At 42.5% G+C, this 21,914-nt stretch overlaps 1 protein-coding gene across 1 annotated transcript in view; it reads left to right on the top strand.

Moving 5' to 3' along the window:
• LOC115099230 (BDNF/NT-3 growth factors receptor) overlaps positions 1 to 21,914 on the top strand; it is a 239,516-nt gene that overhangs the window by 149,477 nt on the left and 68,125 nt on the right. Inside the window, exons 4-5 of the mRNA XM_029616695.1 lie at positions 590 to 762; positions 12,760 to 12,994. Coding sequence (XP_029472555.1) covers positions 590 to 762; positions 12,760 to 12,994 — 408 coding nt within the window. The remainder of the gene's footprint in view (positions 1 to 589; positions 763 to 12,759; positions 12,995 to 21,914) is intronic.

Here is a 21,914-nt window from a genome sequence, read left to right as displayed (position 1 = left end):
CAATGCCCTGAAGGGGGCGTTTGATTCACCATTATATGAGCATTACATTAAATTATCCAAACCTATATTTTGAAGAACTTTTTCTAATCATAGATACTGTATTATTGCAGTTCCCTGTCTTGGAACATCTTATGCACGTTGTCCATCATTTTTTCTCTTCCAGCACTGTTATAAAACTAATTCTGTGTGATCAGAAGACTATGGATTAGAGAACAAAGCTGCAGATCTGGAGATCCTATTTCAGCTCCCATATCCCTTAATCACCATGTGACCTTGAATAAGTCACTTAACCTCCCTAGGCATAAATTTCAATTGTAAACCTTTTAGGACTATTCTAATGATATCACACGCTATATGAATTCTCTATCAGGCCATTTTTTCTGCTGTTATAAATATGGCTGCTCCTGGGGGGTTTCAAGGGAATGGCAGTTGAGGTGATTAAAACATTTTATATGAAGTAGTAAAATATTTTTAAATACTGGTCAAGTATCACTTTCTCCTATGAAAACATGAAATATTGCAGATTATATAGAAGCTGTGGCTTTCCTTAAAATTCTTGTTTGTTTGTTTTTTTTTTCTGTGCTCGCAGACCCTGAAGGATGCCAGTGATAATGCTCGCAAAGATTTCCACCGAGAGGCTGAATTACTGACCAACCTGCAACATGAGCACATTGTGAAGTTCTACGGAGTTTGTGTGGAAGGGGATCCACTCATCATGGTGTTCGAGTACATGAAACACGGAGACCTCAACAAATTCCTGAGGTAGGCAGTAGGACAATAGAGAAAAGAAGAAGAGAGGGAGAAAGATAAAGGTTGAGACCGCTAAAATGATCACAGTCATGCCAATGCAGTCACCTTTAAGAAGACCCAAGTAACAATGACAGCGATCTAACACTATTATATTCATAAACCTAGACCACAATAAATTAGCTGATTACCACAAATTCATTCACCATTTGGAGAAGAAGCAAGCCCGATACACTATTATTTAAAGCTACAGTGCCCATTGCGTTTTATTACTAAATATTAAGGAATGTACATTTGTTTGAAAAGAATGGGTAATCTGAACTGGAACAGCCCATTTTCAGTTTAGATTACCCAAAATGAATGTACCATATTCGTACAAAAACTCTGAAAATGTTTGGGTGTTTTCATTTCGGAAAATAGTGAGCATTGTTAACAAATAGCATACACTATTCCCCAAGAATTAAAACGCTGTTATGGTCGTGGACCCTTGGGCTGGTTGGAACAGAGGATGGTATGCTATGGAAGGCCACAGCAAGCGTCCCATCTGGGAGGCGGCTCGGGAGAGACTCAGAGAAGACTTCACCACTGGAAGTCCGAGGTCCCCCCAGGAGGAGCCCATAGGGACCCGGACCTCTTGGACTTAGGTGGAGTCCTATGCGACCAAGGACCCAGGCAGTGGCTGAAGAGATGGACGATGGCTGGACCCAGGTGGATAAAGAGTCTTCACCCTCAGAAGCATGCGGCTCCCCCGGGAGGAGCCCGTGAGAGCCCGAGCCGCTGGGACTTAGGAAAAACCTCTGGGCCAGCGAGTACCAGATACCTGAGATGAGGAAGAAGCCGAAGTCGGAGTCCAGGAGCAAAGCTGGGTCTGGAGTCAGGAGTCAGTGATCCACACCAGAGCCAGGGAGAAAGCAGAAGATGGAGTCGGGGACAGAGCCGGGTCAGAAGCCAGAAGGTCAGAAGACAAAGCCAAGCCAGGAACAGAAGCTGAAGACGGAGTCATGGGACGGAGCCGGGTCGGAAGCCAGAAGTCAGACGTCGATACCAAACCAAGGGGCGAAAACAGGAGACAGGTCAGGAAGCAAGCTGGGTCGAAGACAGCAGCAATCAGACATAAACACAGCAACTAGCAAGTCAGGGAGCCCTGAGGAACCTCATTGCAAGGCGAGGATCCAATCCCAGCTGCAGGGTATATTACCCTGCAGCGTCTGACGTCATCTAGGAGCTGTCCCAGGTTTCCCGCGCTGGCCCCTTTAAGAGTGGAGCCCCCTGCGCGCGCGCCTAGGGGGCGGGGCCAGCGACGGGAAGTCGGCGGCATCTCCCTCGCAGTGGCACAGCCTGGTCCCGTAACAAACGTGGCCTCTGGCACTAACTAGGGATGGGACTTACCCAGCTGAATTGAACTAAGCCCAGCCAGGGCTTCCCCAAGCCCCTCCAACCCCACACTGCTTGCCAATACATCAGGGGCTGTTGCCAGTTTGATGTCACACTTGGTACTGATCTCAGAGCCAGCTGGTGCCATTTTATAAAAAGGATTTTGATATGCAGGAGTGAATGGGGTTGGCTTCTGCCCCTTTCTTCCTGAAAATTTCATTGGGTCTCGATTGATTTCTATGGGGTAAGATGAGAGACCTTGGCTGGGATAGGCTCAGGTCCTGGTGCCTTGATAGGGATGGGGAACTTGGAGATGTTCTGGGAAGCAGGGAAAGCCTTATTTAGGTTTTACTTAGTATTTTGAGGGGGTTTGGTGATTTTTAATGTTTATTTATTTTGGTTCGGCAAATGGACCAAATGAAAATAAACATTTAAACAAAATGAAAAAGATGAAAATAAATCATACAAAGTGAAAAATGAACCCAAACAAGTAGTTTTAGCTGTACATCCCTGATAAGTATTAGTTAACATTATCATCATTCCTTTTACACAGCCCAGATCCTTCCACTATATTCATATAGTGTTACTGAGGTGAACTGTCCAAAATATGGTTGCACCTTAAATAAAAGAGTAAGCAACTAAAATATTGCCTAGTATAGCTATTTTCCAGTTGGTATCTATTTATGTTCCTTGTACAGATATGTGTTGCAAATTAATTACTTTTTTCTTTTCCTCCACATTCAATATGTTCTGTTTAAACTGCTTATTATGTCAAAGTGTACAAAACTGATAGTAGATATTTGTGATATATGTGTGTATTATGTTAAATGAATTTACAATTCTATTCCAGCAGACATCTCTTTTTTCTGACCAGATAATTTCCTTTTACTGCTTTGGGATTTCAACTTATTCAGAACCAGATACTGCAGGTGCTTTCAGCACCATGAGCTTTCGTTCATAGCTATCTTACCCCTAGATTCATCAAAATGCTATAATTTTGCATGCATAATGCCTGCGGCATGGCCATGATGCCATCTTAGCAGTTTCCACTGCCTTGACTTGCAAAGTGCCCACACAGCAGGTGAGAGAGGGAGAGAGAGAGAGAAAGAGAGAGAGAGATAAAGAGCCTCTGGGGTGGTGCACATAGTAGTCAACTATTTATACTGCTATAGCCTGGTAGAGAGTACATCAAGCTAGGGCAAGAGAACATTGTAGAAATCTCATCTTTATGAGACTTTCCTCACTCCAAATGATGTCAAATCTTCACTGAGGTGTATGTCTCACTATGCATGTAAAACTGGCCCCAAAACCAAATCTCACCTCGAGTTATTAGCTGGCCCTCCTATAGCAGTATAAATAGTTGACTACTATGTCTGCCACTCCAGAGGCTTTCTCTCTCCCTCTCTCGCCTGCTGAGTGGGCACTTTGCAGTGGACGAGGAAGAGGACACCCATCCATCTTCCTGGGGTGGCAGCGTTCACAGCCAGGACACCCTCATTTTGACTTGGAATTTCCATGCCACTGTTGTTGATGCCATAGAGCCCTTTTTTTGTTTTGCCTCCTTTGGGGCTTCATCCTACTTTTATTGGTGCCCATTGCCTCTCATTTGGATGTTTTTGCCACTTTTCATTAGCTGCTTGGTGCCTTTCATAGTGCTTCTGTTGACTGCATGCCACTGTTTATGCTGATTTGAACCTCTATGGGTGCATTGGGATATTTCCTGCCACTTTTGGTGCTTCTTTCCCCCTCTCATGGTGCCTTGGGCTATTCAGGCTACTCTTGATGCTGCTTTGCACGCATTTCTGGTGCCTTGGGACCTTCATGCCACCGCTGTTGGTACCTTTTGCCCCTCTTTTGGAGCCTTGGGGGTGTTCTTGCCACTCTTGGTGCTGCTTTCCTCCTCTTACAGTGCCTTGGGATGTTTAATGGTGCTCTTTGCCCTTCTCACTATGTCTTGAGGTGTTGATGCCATGCCCCACATTTTATCTCTTGGGGGTTTTCCTGCCACTGTGCTTGCTGTCTTAATCTACATTCTATACCTTGGGATTTAGACTATAGGGCTTCCTGCCTTACCCCTCTTTCAAGTCCTAGAGGTGTTGATGACAATGTTTGCTTTTTTCCTAAGAAAACTCATTGTCTGCTGTATGTGTGTATGAGTCCAGTCCAGTTTACTTGGTATATTGTAAAACTAAAAACAACCACTAGCTTGCTACCATATCCATCACTGTAAGCCTTAGTGGGTTGATGCCGCTCTTCTTGCTCCATTGCTCTGTAGTTTGCACCTATGTTTTGTGCTTTTAAATGCCAATGATTCTGCTGCTCCAAGCTTTTATAACTTAATTGACCCAATTGGCAATGATCCCATTTTTTTGGGATGAAGAAACTGTTTTAGCTGGTGCAAGGGTCTATAGCACCCTAGGCAGACCAGTGTAACACCATCCCCCCCCCCCCCCCGAGTTTCACATTTTGAAAATGGCCCCCTCGCATACCCCAGTGGTGCCCCCCCCACTGACGCCACCCTAGGCAACTGTCTAGTCTTGCCTAATGGTTGCACCGGCCCTGATTTTAGCCTCCCAGGACTTTGTAGATGGTGCTTCAGCAAATCATGTAGGCCTGAGCTGCACAGAGTTTTCTGTAACAGCTGTAAATAACACCTTGCTAAAAGTGATGGACCTGCGTTCACCTTTTGAAAGCATCATCCATACTTTGACAAAAAACGGATTAGCCAGAAATATATAACTTGTAAAGCCTTTTGTACCAATTAGACAACATTCTTTATATTATTATCCTGCGCGTGACATCCAAATTGGAAGTGAAGAGGAGGTGTATGTAACATAAGTTGATCGTCCATGAAGGTTTTACTGCCAGTTACAAGCACTGTCCTCCTCCCCCATCCCAACCCAGCATTTTATCCACCCTAGCACTTAAGTCTCTACCTCCTCCAGCTCGACCTTAGAACTCCCCCAGGTGTCGCACAAGCCCAACCCCAGGATTCTCATTTATGCATCTGCCAGAATGATTACTTCTGGATGGATTCTGTGCAACTGCTCCATGCAGAACTTGTGCAGAATTCTCCCACCTGAGCAGAATCTTTTTATTTTGTGTGCAAAATTATTCCTAGGAGCAGTGTTCAACCCCAGTGGAAGAAGAAAAGAGGCCAGTACCTGGGTGTGTGCCAGGCAGGAGAAGAAGAAGTCAGTCTCCTCCATGCCGGCACTGTTTCTTTCTCTTCCATACTGGCTCCATTATTCAGGCCTTTCCTTGGTCTCTCTCCCCTCCCAACCCATGGTCAATACCCACCCTCTAAAGTCTGACTCACAGTCGTTGCCGTGGGCCCCGACTTCTGCTGCTGCAAGCACTGGAAGCTCGTTCCCTCTCCTATGCTGGATCAACTGGTAAGGAAGCTGGCCTTCTTCAGAAGGATTTTTTTTAAAGGTGTCCTGAAGTCTCTCTTTTTTTCACACGGAGGACAGTGGTGACATCGAGGCCCACAGGTTTAAAGGGGTTGCCCCCCAACAGAAGACTGAAGTTGGAGGAGGGAAGGTGCTTTGAGCCTGTTCAGAGAAAGGTTGAGCTTGGGGGATTGGGGGAGAGAGGCCTAGGGTGGGGTGGGGGATAGATTCAGATGGGGATTGGTGTTGAACATAGGATGGGAGAGAGAGAAAGGGAGAGAGAAATATGAGGGGGTGGGTATTGACCATGGATTGGGAGGGGGAGAGCACTAAGTGGTGGGTGTTGATCCTGGGATTGGGGGATGGAAAGAGAGAGAGATGGTAGGGTTTGAACATGAGGTGAGTGGGAGAGAGCTTGAGGTTTAGTCTAGTGGGTAGGAGAGAGAGAGCTGGGGTAGGGTGGGGTTTTGAGGTAGAGGAGAGGGGAAGATTGAGCTGGTTGGGAGGGAGAATACAAAGTTTAGCTTGATGGGTAGGCGAGAGATCTTGTTTGGAGAAAAGCTGAGGAAGTAGGTGTGAGAGAGAGAGAGATGCATGGAGGAAAACTGGAGGGATTCAAGTCTGGGGATGAGCACATAGGCTTTATAATATATTTGTACAGTATTCCTGGGTGAAAGCTCCATAAAAAATTTAAATTCTGCCTGAGTAGTAATTTTTCTTCTGTGGTGCAATTTAAATTAATGATTACTCAAAGACAGTAATTATACTGTGCTATTTTGATGAATAATATATGCAGAATTTTAAAGAATTTGTAAATATTGTGCACAGAATTCTCACAGGCGTACATGATAGATACTTGTGACCCAGACTGGCCAATGTCAGAAACAAGGTACTAGTCTCGATGGACTTTGGCCTGACCCAGAATGGCCTATCTAATTTTATGTTCGTATAATTACTTAGTTAACAGTTAATAGCTAGTTAATTAGTTAGTTATATTTATTAGTCATCTAATTAAAAACAAATCAGCTGAACAAGCAAGACAACAAGTATGCCATTGAAGTCATAAGAACATAAGAGCATGTCATACTGGGTCAGACCAAGAGTCCATCAAGCCCAGCATCCTGTTTCCAACAGTGGCCAATCCAGGCCATAAGAACCTGGCAAGTACCCAAAAACTAAGTCTATTCCATGTTACCGTTGCTAGTAATAGCAGTGGCTATTTTCTAAGTCAACTTAATTAATAGCAGGTAATGGCCTTCTCCTCCAAGAACTTATCCAATCCTTTTTTAAACACAGCTATACTAACTGCACTAACCACATCCTCTGGCAACAAATTCCAGAGTTTAATTGTGCGTTGAGTGAAAAAGAACTTTCTCCGATTAGTTTTAAATGTGCCACACACTAACTTCATGGAGTGCCCCCTAGTCTTTCTATTATCCAAAAGAATAAATAACTGATTCACATTTACCCGTTCTAAACCTCTTATGATTTTAAACACCTCTATCATATCCCCCCTCAGATGTCTCTTCTCCAAGCTGAAAAGTCCTAACCTCTTTAGTCTTTCCTCATAGGAGAGCTGTTCTATTCCCCTTATCATTTTGGTCGCCCTTCTCTGTACCTTCTCCATCGCATCAGTAATACAAAGGAGGAGAAAACACCTGAGCAAAATTCTCTCTCAAGCTGATCGTGACAAATCCCAAGAGTTTGCAGGGGCCAAGACAACTGGAATTGTACATCAAGAAAGATGGGTAAAAAGAAACTTTCCTCCCGCACGTTTTCCTTATTTGTTCACCTTAGGCTTAACCCCCAGCACTCTCTTTATCCCACCATTGATACTGTAGGGATACTATCTATGTCAAAACCACTACAGATCTCTTCCGGAGGTTCCTCTGGCTGCTGCTCACTGTTCAGGATACTTTGCCCCACTCACAATGCTTTGCAGTATTCTTGCCACGGTGGATGGCTGCTTTGCCCCTTTCATGGTACTTTGGGACGTTCATGCCACTGTTTGTGCTGCTTTTACCTTCTTTTGCAGGCTTGGGGTGTTTCCAGATACACCCCAAGCTGCTTTGCTCTTCTCATGGTACCTTCGGGTGTTGCTGTCTCTTTCCTCTGTCACGGTGCCTTGGGTTATATTTATTCCACTTTTGGTGCCACTATGATATAATCTTGGTATCTTGGAGTGCTCTTTCTGCTTCTGATTATGTCTACCTGCAAGTGTTATTAGTACTGAATAAACTGAAGCCCAAAATAGAATACATTGCTTCCCCAATTTACTTTAATGGGAAACAAATGACAAAAATAAACACTTTTTTTTATTAGAAATAATTAAAATGAATTTTGGATGCATATGAAACAAACTAACAAACTAAAGCGAAAAATTTTCAGCCCTACCACATATATATTCCTTATTTAGAGGCCACAAACCACAGCTCTCCGCAGAACACGATGCATGCCCACAGTACATCTGACCAGTACTCGTCACCGTTGTTCAATGAGATGGATCTTTTTCCCCACCCACAGAGGCTGTGAGCATAGACTCTGCAGCATCCACAGCTTAGGCCAGTCAAAGGAACAAAAAGCAGGCTGGAAAACTGAACCCAGTTCTCCTGCAAGGCAGTATGCAGCAGTGTTACTGAGCCATCCCACAAGACCCCCCGACTGCTTCGTTAAATGAAATTCTGAAAAGTACAATTCAGCACCTAAAGGGACTTTCTGTAAGCTATAAAGTCACAAGTACTTGTTTTAAAGTCAACAAACCTTCCATGTAAACAAATCATTTTATTGTTCATAAAGAGAAATGCATCTTAAACTTAATAATAAAAAGTAAATTCATTGGCTGCTCCAAAATGTCACCACAGGGTTTCAAAAATCATGTTAGTAATTGTTGACCTATATGTTGACCTATATGTTTCAAGCCAGTCTGTTTTGAAGATAAAAAAAATTACAAAATCTGTAAGTGTATGACCACGTACATGAATACATTTTGTTTTGCTCTTCATTTCTTTTCCATCCAAGTACGTGTAATTTAAATAAATAACACAACTTTCTATATGCATTTAGGCCTGATTCATCAAAGCTCTTTTCCCGTTCTGTGTCTATGGGATGAATCAGGCCCTTCATGTAACTAACTGCAGAGAAATTCTTATGAGAACAATTTAAAGGGGTAAAGGAAGCTATAGGAAGGTGATTCCCCTTATATTTTTTCAACTTGCTTTATTACTTTATATTTTCTGAGGAAGCTAAAATGTAAGTGTTCTGATTTGTCTTGTTGATTAACCTTTTTTGGCTATTTTATATGCACACAACACGTCCACACTGGGCTCAGAGTGATTAAGAATACAGCAGCCAGGAACCCATTCTTGCATTATTTGTTTTTTAAGTAAAGTAAAACCTCTTTTTCTCCATAGATATCAACGTACATCACCTTTTCAGAATAGTCTTTCATAAGCTGAATACTCGTGTTTGCAGCATTAAGGTCTTTGCACATGTGCTGCGCTTTTGCATTCTTCTTGTTTCTTAATAGATTGTCATAGTTGGTGCTGCTCTGGATGAGCAGTTAGTTGTAAATGGCCTGTAAAGCATCTGCATTTCTTACTCTGCGGTGCCACCCAAGGTCATCCAAGGATAACTAACCCAGAGCATCACAAATTAAGCTGAAGCTAATGTTTCCTACTGCAGCAAATCCAACACATTGAAGGTTAAAGTCACTTTCAATGCATTGCAGTCAGTAAAGGAAACATGGATTTGGAGGCAGGATGCCGATGCCAAAATGGAAGCTGCTCAGATTGCGAGACAATAAATTTGGGAAGTAAGAAATAAAAATGTAATTAAAAAAAAAAAATCTGCATTTATTTAGCAAAAAGGAACCATGTTAACATTACAGGATTAAAAAGGTCTCTATCAGAACAAATTCACACCAAAATAAAAAATGGTACAAAGTGCCAGGAGCTTGAAATAATGGTGTGAGAAGGGGATGGATTATAGGGCCTGAAACATTATCCTACATTTTTTTGCAGGGCAGGGGGGGGGGGAGGTGATTGGTCAGTAGGGCCTGACAGGTTTTCACTGGAATGGGGGTAGGGGATTGGCCAGGAAGCCTACTTGGCTATTTATTTTATTTTATATTTTTAGAACTAGTGCTACTTAACCAATTATATTCTTTGAATTTAGCAGGTTCGGTTAAAGTTATCCATGTACACGTTTCTGGATAACATTTACCTTTCTCCTGCACCTGTGTAGGAAGAGCAGAATAAATTCAGCTAATTATAAATATTGGAGTTAGCCGCAAAAGTTATTTGGCTAACTCAGCTCCACCCTGAAATGTCCCCAAAATGACTCCTGGGATAACAGGCATTGATCTTCAGAAGTCTGCATTTATCTGCATAATTTTTTAGTTGTCTGGATAAATGCCTTTGAATGTCGACCCCTATTAAGTATATGCAGATACATCTTGTGCATATTTATTAACCAAATGGATTAGGCAGCTCCTGAGGACTGGTTTGAGAAACATTGTATTAGGGCCAATGAAATGATATTGCATTCAGCGGTCCACGGGACAGGCCCACTAACCACCGCCCTTACCTGCGAACCTGACGCCGGGGACAACCCTGAGGAAGTGCAGCCCTGGTTGCCGTACTGCTCCTGCACAGGCAGCCCCTGCCAATGCCAGATCTGACCGGGATGCGCAACAGGCCGCTTGTATACTGCCTTGCTCCAATGCCATCATCCTCCTGGGCCCTCCCTAGGCGCGCGTGCACCCAAGTGACCTCTCCTTAAAGCTCCCACGGCAGGAAATCCCCAGTGGCACCTAGAGATGACATCACCAGTTGGTCCTATATAGGGCCAGCCCTGCAGATCCTCCTTGCATCAGCAAGAGGTCAACACTACTTGGAGAAGTGCTTTGCCTCCGCGGTCCTGGTTCCTGACTCCTGTTCCTCATTTTCTGGTTCCTGGTTCCTCTTTTCCACTGTGTTTTGATCCTAAGCTCCTGTGTTCTCTTCCTGGTTTCTTGGCAGTCAGGTTTGTCTCCTGAGTTCTAGTTTTTGTGGTCAGTATTCCCTTTGTCTGTCTTCAGCGTCTTGTCTTGCTCCTTTGGTCCCTCATCCTCCTTGCTCCTCTTTGTTTCCCGTCTCTTCGGATTGGACTTCTGGCTTCAACCTTGGACCGGGCTTCTGGCATTGACTTGGATTGGGCTTCCGGCTTGACCTCGGATTGGACCTCAATGCTGCTTGACTTCTGCCTGCCTCTGACCATTGCCTGCTTCTGCTTCTCACTGAACTCCGCCTGCCCAGACCACTGCCTGAACCATGACACTACGAGAATGCTACCTGCCTCTGACCACAGCCTGAACCTTACCCTGCTTAATTGCTGCCTGTCTTGAACACTGCTTGCCTGACTCTGCTTCCTTCTCCATGCTGGCCTGCAAAGACTTCATTGCAATGGATCTTCACCTCAACAGAGGCCTGCACCTAAGATTAGCCAGCCCCTAGGGCTCAACCTAAGGGGAAAGTGGACTGGTATTGGCGAAGCTCCAGTTGGGCCTCTGCTTCAGCCTGTGGATTGCGCCAATTGCACATCCGCCTGAGGGTCCACAACCGCAACAAATTAGATTAAAAAATTTGACCTGATGTGAGCATGTGTTCAAATTTAATCCCATAATAACTAATTAACAAATCCTTCTAATCCCTTTAACATTCTGTTTGTTGCATGACATGTTTTGTACATGGAATTCCTACAAATTAAGCATCAAGATCAGGAATTTTCAACCCTGTTCCGAATACCCTGTAGCCAATTTGGTTTTCAGGACATCCACAATGAGTAAGCGTGATACAGTTCGGCATACATATAAGACAGTGCATGCATCTCTATCTCATGCATATTTATTCATTATTTATTTGTAGGTTTGTTTGTTTGTTTGAACTTTCTTATAAATCACTTCCTCGACCCAGCAAAAGGGTGCCTGAAGCAGCATACAAAGAAAGTATGCACCGTATAAATAAACATGCAGCAAAAGTTCAAATACAACAAAAAGTGACTGCAGCACACTAAGGAATACATTTAGCCCTGCAATCAAAAGTTCTTTATCACGTACAACCCCCACCTATGAAGCCTTAAAAGATCTCCTGTATGACATCATCATCACAAGTATGCTCTTAAAATGACCTCATAAAAGAGGACATTCATTGGGGATATCCTGAAAACCAAACTGAGGAAGGACTCGAAGACAAAGTTGAAAACTCCTGATCTACCTTATCTAAAGTCCTCTAAGCTTAACTGCTATTAGTGCTCCTTTCTAAGCAATCGTACAGATTTTCACTGGCATTCTTAAATTGCAGGAAAATAGAGGAAAGTAGCTACCTTGTGTAATAACTAATTTTTTTTCTGCACCTTTTCCAAGAATGAATTGCCCTGATTTGCATATAAAAACAAAAATTCAAACCAATAGGTAAAATTATATGAACATATTGCTGATTTTAATTAGTGAGGGTATTGTCCATGGGCGAGGCTTCTTGGATCACATTTGCCAAATGTAACAATACAAACTTTCTCAAATCGAGAAAAATATCAAAATCCTCTGAAGAGGAATTTGTCCATTTTAACTACGGTTTAGTGAGTTTGTGTTTGTATAATAATCAATCATAATTCAATAACCTCCAACTTTAGGTGAATGTTCAGATTAAAGTCTGGGTTTTGGATTGCTGTTGTTGATCACAGTCATTTTAGCCATCTATGTTTGTACTACACTGTGTCTATCCTCTTGGAAATTGGTTTCACATTACTAGTTGGGCTCCCAACTGAGAAAAGTTGCAATTTACAGATGTGGCCATTAGCAGTTACGCACGTTTTAAAATAAAAACAAAAAAACACTGAACAGTTAAGCACAGGTGTTAAGTTCCTTTAATGTGACATCCTCTTAGGGAAGGTCCTGTTTTGAAGAATGCTGTCACAGACAGAAAATGATGAAAACTCTCTCTGCCCTTCAACGCTCACTTGCATAGGAACTTAAAGCCATTTTAAAACATTTGAAATAAAGTTTAAAAAGCTGGAAGGAGAAATGCTATTTCTTATCATCTTTCCATCAGCCAATCATCTCTCAACAGCTTTGCCGGAAGCATAAATAGATCAAAGGGGACAGAGGGAACAAGAAAGGTGGGGGAGGGGAGGACCATGTCAATACCATTTCCCTTCTACCTGTCAAGTGACTGATTGCTCCCTGCTTAATGTTGTTCTGATTTACATGCAGAGCGCATGGACCAGATGCGGTGCTGATGGCAGAAGGCAACCGTCCAGCAGAGCTGACCCAGTCCCAGATGTTACACATTGCCCAGCAGATTGCAGCTGGCATGGTTTACCTGGCATCCCAGCACTTTGTCCACCGCGACCTGGCTACCAGAAACTGCCTGGTTGGAGAGAACCTCCTGGTAAAGATTGGAGATTTTGGGATGTCAAGAGATGTATACAGCACTGATTACTACAGGGTAAGTGAGGCTGTCTGTGATTTATGATGCTACAACTGTGAAGCATGCTTCAGTCTTTTAACAAAATATCATAATCTGCCACTTTCACCCTCATGGTGGCATTTTCATTTTTCCGTTTACTAAAATGGATTTTAAAGAGGCATTTTTTTTTTTTTTTATTGAGAGTTTTCTCTGAAACATCATGAAAAGACTTTTCTTTTAAGGTCAGAGATTTAACATGCCTGCAGCTCAGAAAGGACTGCATCCATCGATGAGCCATTTACAGAAGGTAATTACTAGTGAACCTTTTTAATGGAGGGCATTGCTTGCTTGCAATCTTTCAGATTAAGGGCCAGATGTGCTAAGTAGTATTTCCCCATAGACACAAACTGGGAAAAACTATTTAGCTATATTTGGTCTTACATTTGAACAGAGGAATGAAACTCCCTGTTTATTGTGTCCAAGTGCTTTATATCCACATTTGAAACCAGACCTATGCAACCAATCACTGTAAGTAATAAAGGTAATATCACAGGTATGTATGTATGTATGTATATATATATATACACTTCACACACTCTAACCAGTTTATAAACCGTGAAGGCAGCTACGTTTTGCTGCTAATGTTCCCAAGTGTTCAACTGAACAGAAAAACAAAACTTCAGGGAGGCGGGCCTCCTAATTTATTTTCAATTGAACTGGACAAAATTGTACATAGGGGGTGCAAGAGCCTGAAAAGGTGGGAGGGTCATACCCACACTGACCACACTCAGCTAGTAAGAATCTTATTCAAGGTTCAGGATTTAGCAAGGAAAAACAGTACAGCTTCCTTTCAGCAGTATAGATCAAGTTGCAGCAAACGAAAAACAAAATAACTTTCTTCAGCAAGCAAACAGATAACTAGCATTGCTTTTTAGTATTTGGAACAGGATGTGGAAAGGTCTTTCTATCTAGTGAACCTCAGATGGCTGCAGCCATGGATGCAGACCGCAGCACCTCAAGGACTTGAGCCATTAGTTTCCTGACTTTAGCATACCTCTCGTTTCAGCATCGCTACCAGGCTAGATAGCTGACATCCCTTCACCTGCCTGAACCCTCTGTGATCTATAAACTACTGCCTGGAAAGTTTGGTCTGGAGTCCAAGAAAAAGATAACATCCAGACTTGCTTCTTGTTGTAGGGATGGTCATTCAGAATCTAACCCTTAAGTTTAGATTTTTAAAGACTTGTGAGCCAGCTTCATATTAGTTTTCAGTTTTAATCGTGTTATAGCAGAGATTCCAAACCTTTTAGTCAATGCGACCCCGTTTTAGCACTTGAAAATTCACATGACCACCATAGGACAACCCAAAAAAATGAACATAGGACAACCCAAAAAACTGAGCAGGGGTGCTGTCCCCCTCCCCACATTCCAGCTGATCATCTCTCAACTTCCACTCTCTCTAGTCAACCTTCCTCTCAGCTTTCACTCCCTCCATCAAGCTCCATCCCTCCAGTGGACCTGCTCTCTTAACCTTCTCCTCTAGTTGATCCCCTCTTTCATCCTACCTCTCCAACCCATCCTCTCTCTTTCACCCCTTCCAGTCCTTTTCACATACCCCTAGCTGATCCTTTCTTACTCCAAGTCCTTCCTTCTTATAACCATTCCCATTCCCTCTTCTTGATTTTCCCCAATCTTCTCTCTTGCACCTCCTAATATCATCAGGGCTGGTGCAAGGGTATTGGGCACTTTAGGAGAATCTTCTGCCTTGCATCTCCCCCCCCCCCCCCGACCCTATCCCCAGTCCTAGCATTCTCCCAACCCCCCGCCCACCCACACAAGTAAAAATTATGCATTTATAATAAGAGATTTTACATGAAAAAGGACATTCAAAGTATAGCTTTCTGAGATAATAAATATCACCCACAGCAATGAATAAAGTATACACACTGTATGTCAACTAGAATACCCTGCTAAAAGGCAAAAAAGACACTTGCAACCCACATAGTATTAGGCCTATTGTAACATGTGTTGGGTGTAGGCTTGGCACTCATAGCCATGAGTAAAGTGAATTGCAATTACAATATAGTAAATCTCTCATACCAAAACAGCACTAACTGCCAGACCCTCAAATAGTAACAACCCTACCTATGAAAAGGCAACACTGTAAATATTACACCAGGTCCTAAAACACCAAGACACCTCCTATTAGAGAACAGAACAAGCCTAGCTGCTATAGAACCCTACACAGAAACTACATGTTAGCAGAGTAACTCAAGTTCAAACATGCATACAGAACAGAGACAACCCCTCACCAAATACAGAATAAAGAGACCATAAATTAAAAATGTGCAGACAAAAACTGAAATTGAAATATAAAATATAAAAATATCAATAATAGTAAAATGTTCCAACACCAAAAAATATACTGAAAAACAGAACACACGTCAAATATTAACACCCAGTGACCAAATCTAAAAAAGATATAAAATGGACCACTCACCATTTTTATTTATTTGTTTCAAATATCTTCTATTCTGCCTTATCTACATTGGTCCATGCAGATTACAAATTAACATACACAATTCCTAGCACAAAACATAAAACTATATAATAAACAAACAATACAAATTATACATTATACATCCATCCATCGCCACCAAGTCTGCTTCCGCTTAACATTCGCCCATCATTCTCCGGACTGCACTCGCCCATCATTCTCCGGACTGCACTCGCCCATCATTCTCCGGACTGCACTCGCCCAATCATTCTCCGGACTGCACTCGCCCAATCATTCTCCGGACTACATTCGCCCATCATACATCCAGCACACTTCTAACAGTATCCGCCCAGTACTCTTCAAACCGCATTCGTCCAACTCTCTCCAGATAGCATTCGCCTAGCACTCCTCTCTGACCGTAACGATTCCTACAGTCTTCCACTTCAACCACTTACATCCCAACATGCACCCCCTCACAATTCCCATCATCCACAATCCCAAATGGAGAATACCAAAACCCCCTACCCCCTTCCATCACAATCGTCAACAGAGGCTTAGGCCCATCTTGCTGACACCTGTCACTCAATTCCTTGGATTAACTCTTTTCTCACTCACTTTGATTAATGCACAATCGATTGGCAAGAAAAGTCATATATTCAACGACTACCTATCCGATACAAAACCTGACATCTGTGCTATCACAGAAACCTGGTTAAAACCCTCCGACACTGCACTAATAAATCAGCTACCCATACAGGAGTATGATGTTCTCTCTATTCCCAGACCCAAAAAAAGAGGAGGTGGACTTCTCCTCGCAGCCAAAAAAACACTGGGGCTGACATTACAGACTTCCAACAACATATCAAAGATTGAATTTGCCCTATTCAACTCAAAACATCTGACGATCGGCCTAATTTATGCTCCCCCCGGAATACTGGAAGCAGACCCATCATCCATCATAGAACTTACTGCAAAACACCTAAATTCCAGGAAACCTACCATCCTCATGGGAGATTTTAATCTACACGTAGATATCCAACCTCATTCTTCCAACTGTAAAACTCTTCTCTCCTCTCTCAACAATATGGGCTTCAGACAAATAGGGGTAGATTTTAAAAGAAGCGCGATCAGCCTACTTTTGCTTGCGCATCAGACTCAAGCAAAAGTACGCTGGATTTTAGTAGATACGCGCGGAGCCGCGCGTATCCACTAAAATCCTGGATCGGCGCGCGCAAGGCTATCGATTTTGTATAGCCTGCGCGCGCCGAGCCGCGCTGCCTCCCCCCGTTCCCTCCAAGGCCGCTCCGAAATCGGAGCGGCCTCGGAGGGAACTTTCCTTTGCCCTCCCCTCACCTTACCCTCCCTTCCCCTACCTAACCCACCCACCCGGCCCTGTCTACACCCCCCCCTTACCTTTGTCGGGGGATTTACGCCTCCCGGAGGGAGACGTAAATCCCCGCGCACCAGCGGGCCTGCTGCGCGCCGGGCCGCGACCTGGGGGCGGGTACGGAGGGCGCGGCCACGCCCCCGGGCCGTAGCCATGCCCCGTACCCGCCCCCAAAACGCTGCCGACACGCCCCCGCAACGCCGCACGCTCCGGCCCCGCCCCCGACACGCCCCCCTCCGAGAACCCCGGGACGTACGCGAGTCCCGGGGCTCTGCGCGCGCCGGGAGGCCTATGTAAAATGGGCTTCCCGGCGCGCAGGGCCCTGCTCGCGTAAATCCGCCCGGTTTTGGGCGGATTTACGCGAGCAGGGCTCTGAAAATCCGCCCCATAGTGACTGAACCAACCCACAAAGCAGGCCATACGCTGGACCTTATATTCATAAATGAAGGTATCTCAACCCACACCACTCCAACTTGCACTCCAATACCTTGGTCAGACCATAAAATTATATCATCGATGTTAAAAATAAAAGAATTTCCACCACAATCCACACAACCAATAACTATATCGTTTAGAAAACAGTGTTCAGGAGACCAACTCAGTGAACACCTGGCCAAGGAACTTGAACACCTAGACCTTTCCGACGTAAACTCAGCAACTTCATCATGGACCAACATCACAAAAAAGGTTGCAGATCAAATTTGCCCCATGACAACTAAATCCATCAATCCAAACAAAGACAACAGGAGACCCTGGTTCACACCGGAGCTAAAAAATCATAAACACGAGTTAAGATGCAAGGAACAAAATTGGCGAAAAAACCCATCTTCAACCACCCTCCTCATCTACAAATCATGCCTTAACTCATACAGAAACAACATCAACAAAACAAAGAAAATATTTTTTTCCAAAAAAATCCACCACCTCATTTTTGATTCAAGAGCTCTTTTCTCCTTTGTATCAACCCTCACAAAACCCCCAGCACCTACCATTCCAGACGATCAAGCACTCAATAAAGCGAACGAACTGGCAGACTTCTTCGACAACAAAATCACCTCACTCCTAGCCCCACTCAAGCGACCATCTACACATCCAAAACATGTAATCAACCTCACCCCCCAATCATCGCAATCAACCGCCCAACAAACACCACTCTCAACCGCTCAACAACCACCACTCCCAACAGATCAACAATCATCGCACCCAAATATCAAACAACCCAACACTTCACTACCAGTGCTCAACACTCTTGAACTCACATCCTCTTTAGAAATAGAGAATATTCTCAAAAAGATAAAACCATCCTCCCATCCATCAGACCATATTCCATCCAACAAATTGAGTCTGATCACCAACACCATAGCCAAACCTTTAGCAGACATCATTAACTGCTCCTTCACCCAAGGACATGTCCCGAACCAACTCAAGTTAGCCATGCTCAAGCCACTCCTCAAAAAACCCAACTTACCCACCACAGACCCAGCTAACTTTAGACCCATAGCAAACCTCCCTTTCATTGCCAAAGTTATGGAGAAAGTTGTAAACAAACAACTTACTGAATATCTTGACGAAAACAATATCCTCACCTCAAACCAATTTGGCTTTCGTAAGACTATGAACACTGAATCATTATTAACATCATTATCCGATACTATCATTTTCAACCTAGAAAAGGGCAAACCTTGCCTCCTCGCTCTCCTAGATCTCTCATCTGCGTTTGATACCGTAAACCACTCATGCCTCCTACAACGCCTAATAGACATTGGCATTACAGGAGTAGCTTTTAACTGGTTCAAATCGTTTTTGGAGAACAGATCATACAAGGTCAAGATAAATAACAAAGAGTCCCATACCATCGAATCCAAGAGGGGGGTACCACAAGGATCATCCCTATCCCCGACTCTTTTCAACATTTATCTGCTCCCGCTCTGTCAACTTCTCACCAACCTTAAGCTAAGACATTACCTATACGCGGATGATATTCAAATCCTCATCCCTATAGAAGATTCCCTACACAAAGCTATTTCATACTGGAATAAATGTCTGTCAGCTATTAACAATCTACTCACCAGCATCAACTTGGTTCTAAACAAAAACAAAACTGAAATCCTCATTATAGCACCGGAAAACTATACCCCCTCCTCACATTCTAATACTAACCAACTTCCGGACACTGCAGGACTCCCCACCACGCAACAAGTTAGAGACCTGGGAGTCATCATAGACAGCAGACTCAATCTCAACAAATTCGTCAACAACACAACAAAAGAATGTTTCTTTAAACTTCAAACTTTAAAGAAACTCAAACCACTCCTCCTTTACAGAGACTTCCGCATGGTTCTACAAGCCATCATTCTCACTAAGCTGGATTACTGTAACTCTCTCCTCCTAGGCCTACCAGCATGCACCATCAAACCACTCCAGATGGTCCTGAACGCCTCTGCAAGAATTCTATCAAATGCCAAAAAAAGAGATCATATCACCCCAATCCTCCACCATTTCCACTGGCTTCCGATTAAATTCAGGATCCAGTTTAAGTCTTTAATGATGATACATAAGGCCTTACACAACATCGCACCTCTCAACCTAACATTTCCAATTCAACTACACACATCCGTGAAACCAACCAGAAGCGCCTATCAGAACAGACTAATCTCACAACCGGCGAAATCCGTTCTGAGGAAACGTGCATTATCCACAGCGGGCCCTTCACTTTGGAACTCGCTCCCTCCAGACCTTCGTCTGGAACCATGCCACTCTACATTTAAAAAGAACCTTAAGACTTGGCTGTTCAAACAAGCTTTCCCCTAGAGCCAAGAATACGAAGAAAAGTAACCTACTTAGATTAATTTTTGCAATGTTAAAACTTGTTTACTTAATTTGTTCAATGTAAAAACTCCTGTTTTATTCTTATTCTGTTCTATGTAAACCGCTAAATGTAGCGACAGTTACTGTTCCTTGTGAACCGGGGTGATATGTATATTATACAGGAACCTCCGGTATATAAATCATTTAAATAAATAAATAAATAAATAAATAAATAAATACTAACTCTGCCCTTCTCAAACCATCTGCAACTTTAAAATTCTTCCCCACCATAAGCCTCTCTGAACAATTCAGCCTTCATTAATTTCCTGACGCAACCACAAGGGTAGTGTTTTCCACATTGTTGGAGCTGTAACTGAGAATGCCCTTGTCCGTGTTCTACTACGATGATAATATTTTAAGGAAGGAATAAACAATAAATCCTGGGAAGCTGAATGTAATGAATGTGTTGGAATATATCTAACAATTTTATCAACTAACCCATGTGATTCCAAACTAAGCGCTTTGCATATTATAGTATACATCTTAAATTGAACTCGATATCTTATGGGTAACCAATGTAAAACTAATTTCTGTAGATATGACTTAACAGAAATGCCCCATGGTAAATTAAAAATCATCCTTACAGCCGCATTTTGAACCAATTGAAGAATCTTCAACAAATGCATCCCCACATATATGGCATTGCCATATATGTGGGGATGCATTCTGGCATCCCCACATATATGGCATTGCCATAATCTAAATAGTTTAAAACTAAAGACTGAATTATCAATCTAAAATCCTCAGCAAGTAATTCTTTTTTCAACAGTCTCAAGATCTTAAGCTTAAAAAAGGCCAATCATGCCACCTTGTTCACCTGAGCTTTTAAGATCAATGCTGTATCCAGGACTGCACCTAAATTGTGAGTTTCATCAGTCATTGATAACACATGATTATTATAATTACCTGCTAGATTAGGTTGTTCATCGGACCTTCCCATTCATAAAAATCATAGATTTCTCACAATTTAACATTAATTCATTATCTATCATCCATGTCATAATAGCTTTAAAACATTGGTGGAATTGTTCCAGAGGCAATTCATTTGACTTCACACTAGGAAATAAAAAAAGTGAATGTCATCCACATAACATTTGTAAATTAACCCCACTGCAGCTAATAATTTATCCAATGGACTCAAATATATATTGAATTGCATTGGGAATAAACCAGAGCCATGGGGGACCCCCAACTGTCATATCATTCCAAGCCTAAATTTCCACTTCATAGTAAATTTTCTGCCTCCTATTTCTTAAAAAGGAGGTAAACAATTGGTATACATTGCCTGATACTCCACATTCATATAATGTTCCCAGCAGTTTATCATCAGTGTATTGAAAGCTGATGCAATATCTAATTACACCAGAATTCCTGACTTCTTATATTCTAAAGCACAATAAATATCATCCATAAATGGCAATAAAAGGGTCTCTCTACCGTGAATTCTCCAAAAACCAAATTGCTGTTTATTATAAATACCCTTAGCTACTACAAAATCCTTCAACTGTTTCAAAACCCACATTTCTAACATCTTTGGCAAAGTACAAAGGTTAAAAATTGGCTGATATTTTGTCAGCAGTTCAGGAGAAACCAAGGCATTTTTTGAATTGGTATAACTACAGCTTTTTAAAAAAACATCTGGTACAATTCCATTTGACAAAGATAAATTCAATATTTTATGTAACCAATCCTGAAAAACTGAATATTTATTTTTAATAAAAATGAACAGGAATACAAAGGGCTAACACAAACTCTAAATTGAGAAAATATATCCTCCAATCCCACCTCACTAATCAATATAAAATTATCCCACTATAACCCCTCCACTAGCTGTTCTACTTCATCCCTCTTAGTGACATTACTGACAGTAATTTGCACTTGCAATCTCTGAATTTTATCAGAAAAAAATTTAGCTAATTCAGTGTATTTCGGCCTACTTACTACATTATTCCTTTTCTTTGATGACCTAGCTAGCCCTTTTATACCAAAGAAAATAATTATTATGGCCTATTAATAGACCTCCTTAAAACCTTTGTAAAATAATCCTTAGCTAAATTAACAGCAGTCCTATATCCATTCAAAATCACCCTATAATTACTCTTGTCAACTTCAGACCTAAATCAGTGACATTTTTTTCTAATCCTTGCACAATCTCAGGACATCTGAGCTTCCCATACCTGGGAACTTTTGATTTCCAGATGCTCTGA

Source organism: Rhinatrema bivittatum, chromosome 1 (assembly GCF_901001135.1).
Source record: "Rhinatrema bivittatum chromosome 1, aRhiBiv1.1, whole genome shotgun sequence".
Lineage (NCBI taxonomy): Eukaryota > Metazoa > Chordata > Amphibia > Gymnophiona > Rhinatrematidae > Rhinatrema > Rhinatrema bivittatum.
Note: the sequence above shows the minus strand (reverse complement) of the source record. Positions and strands in the feature narration are given on the sequence as shown.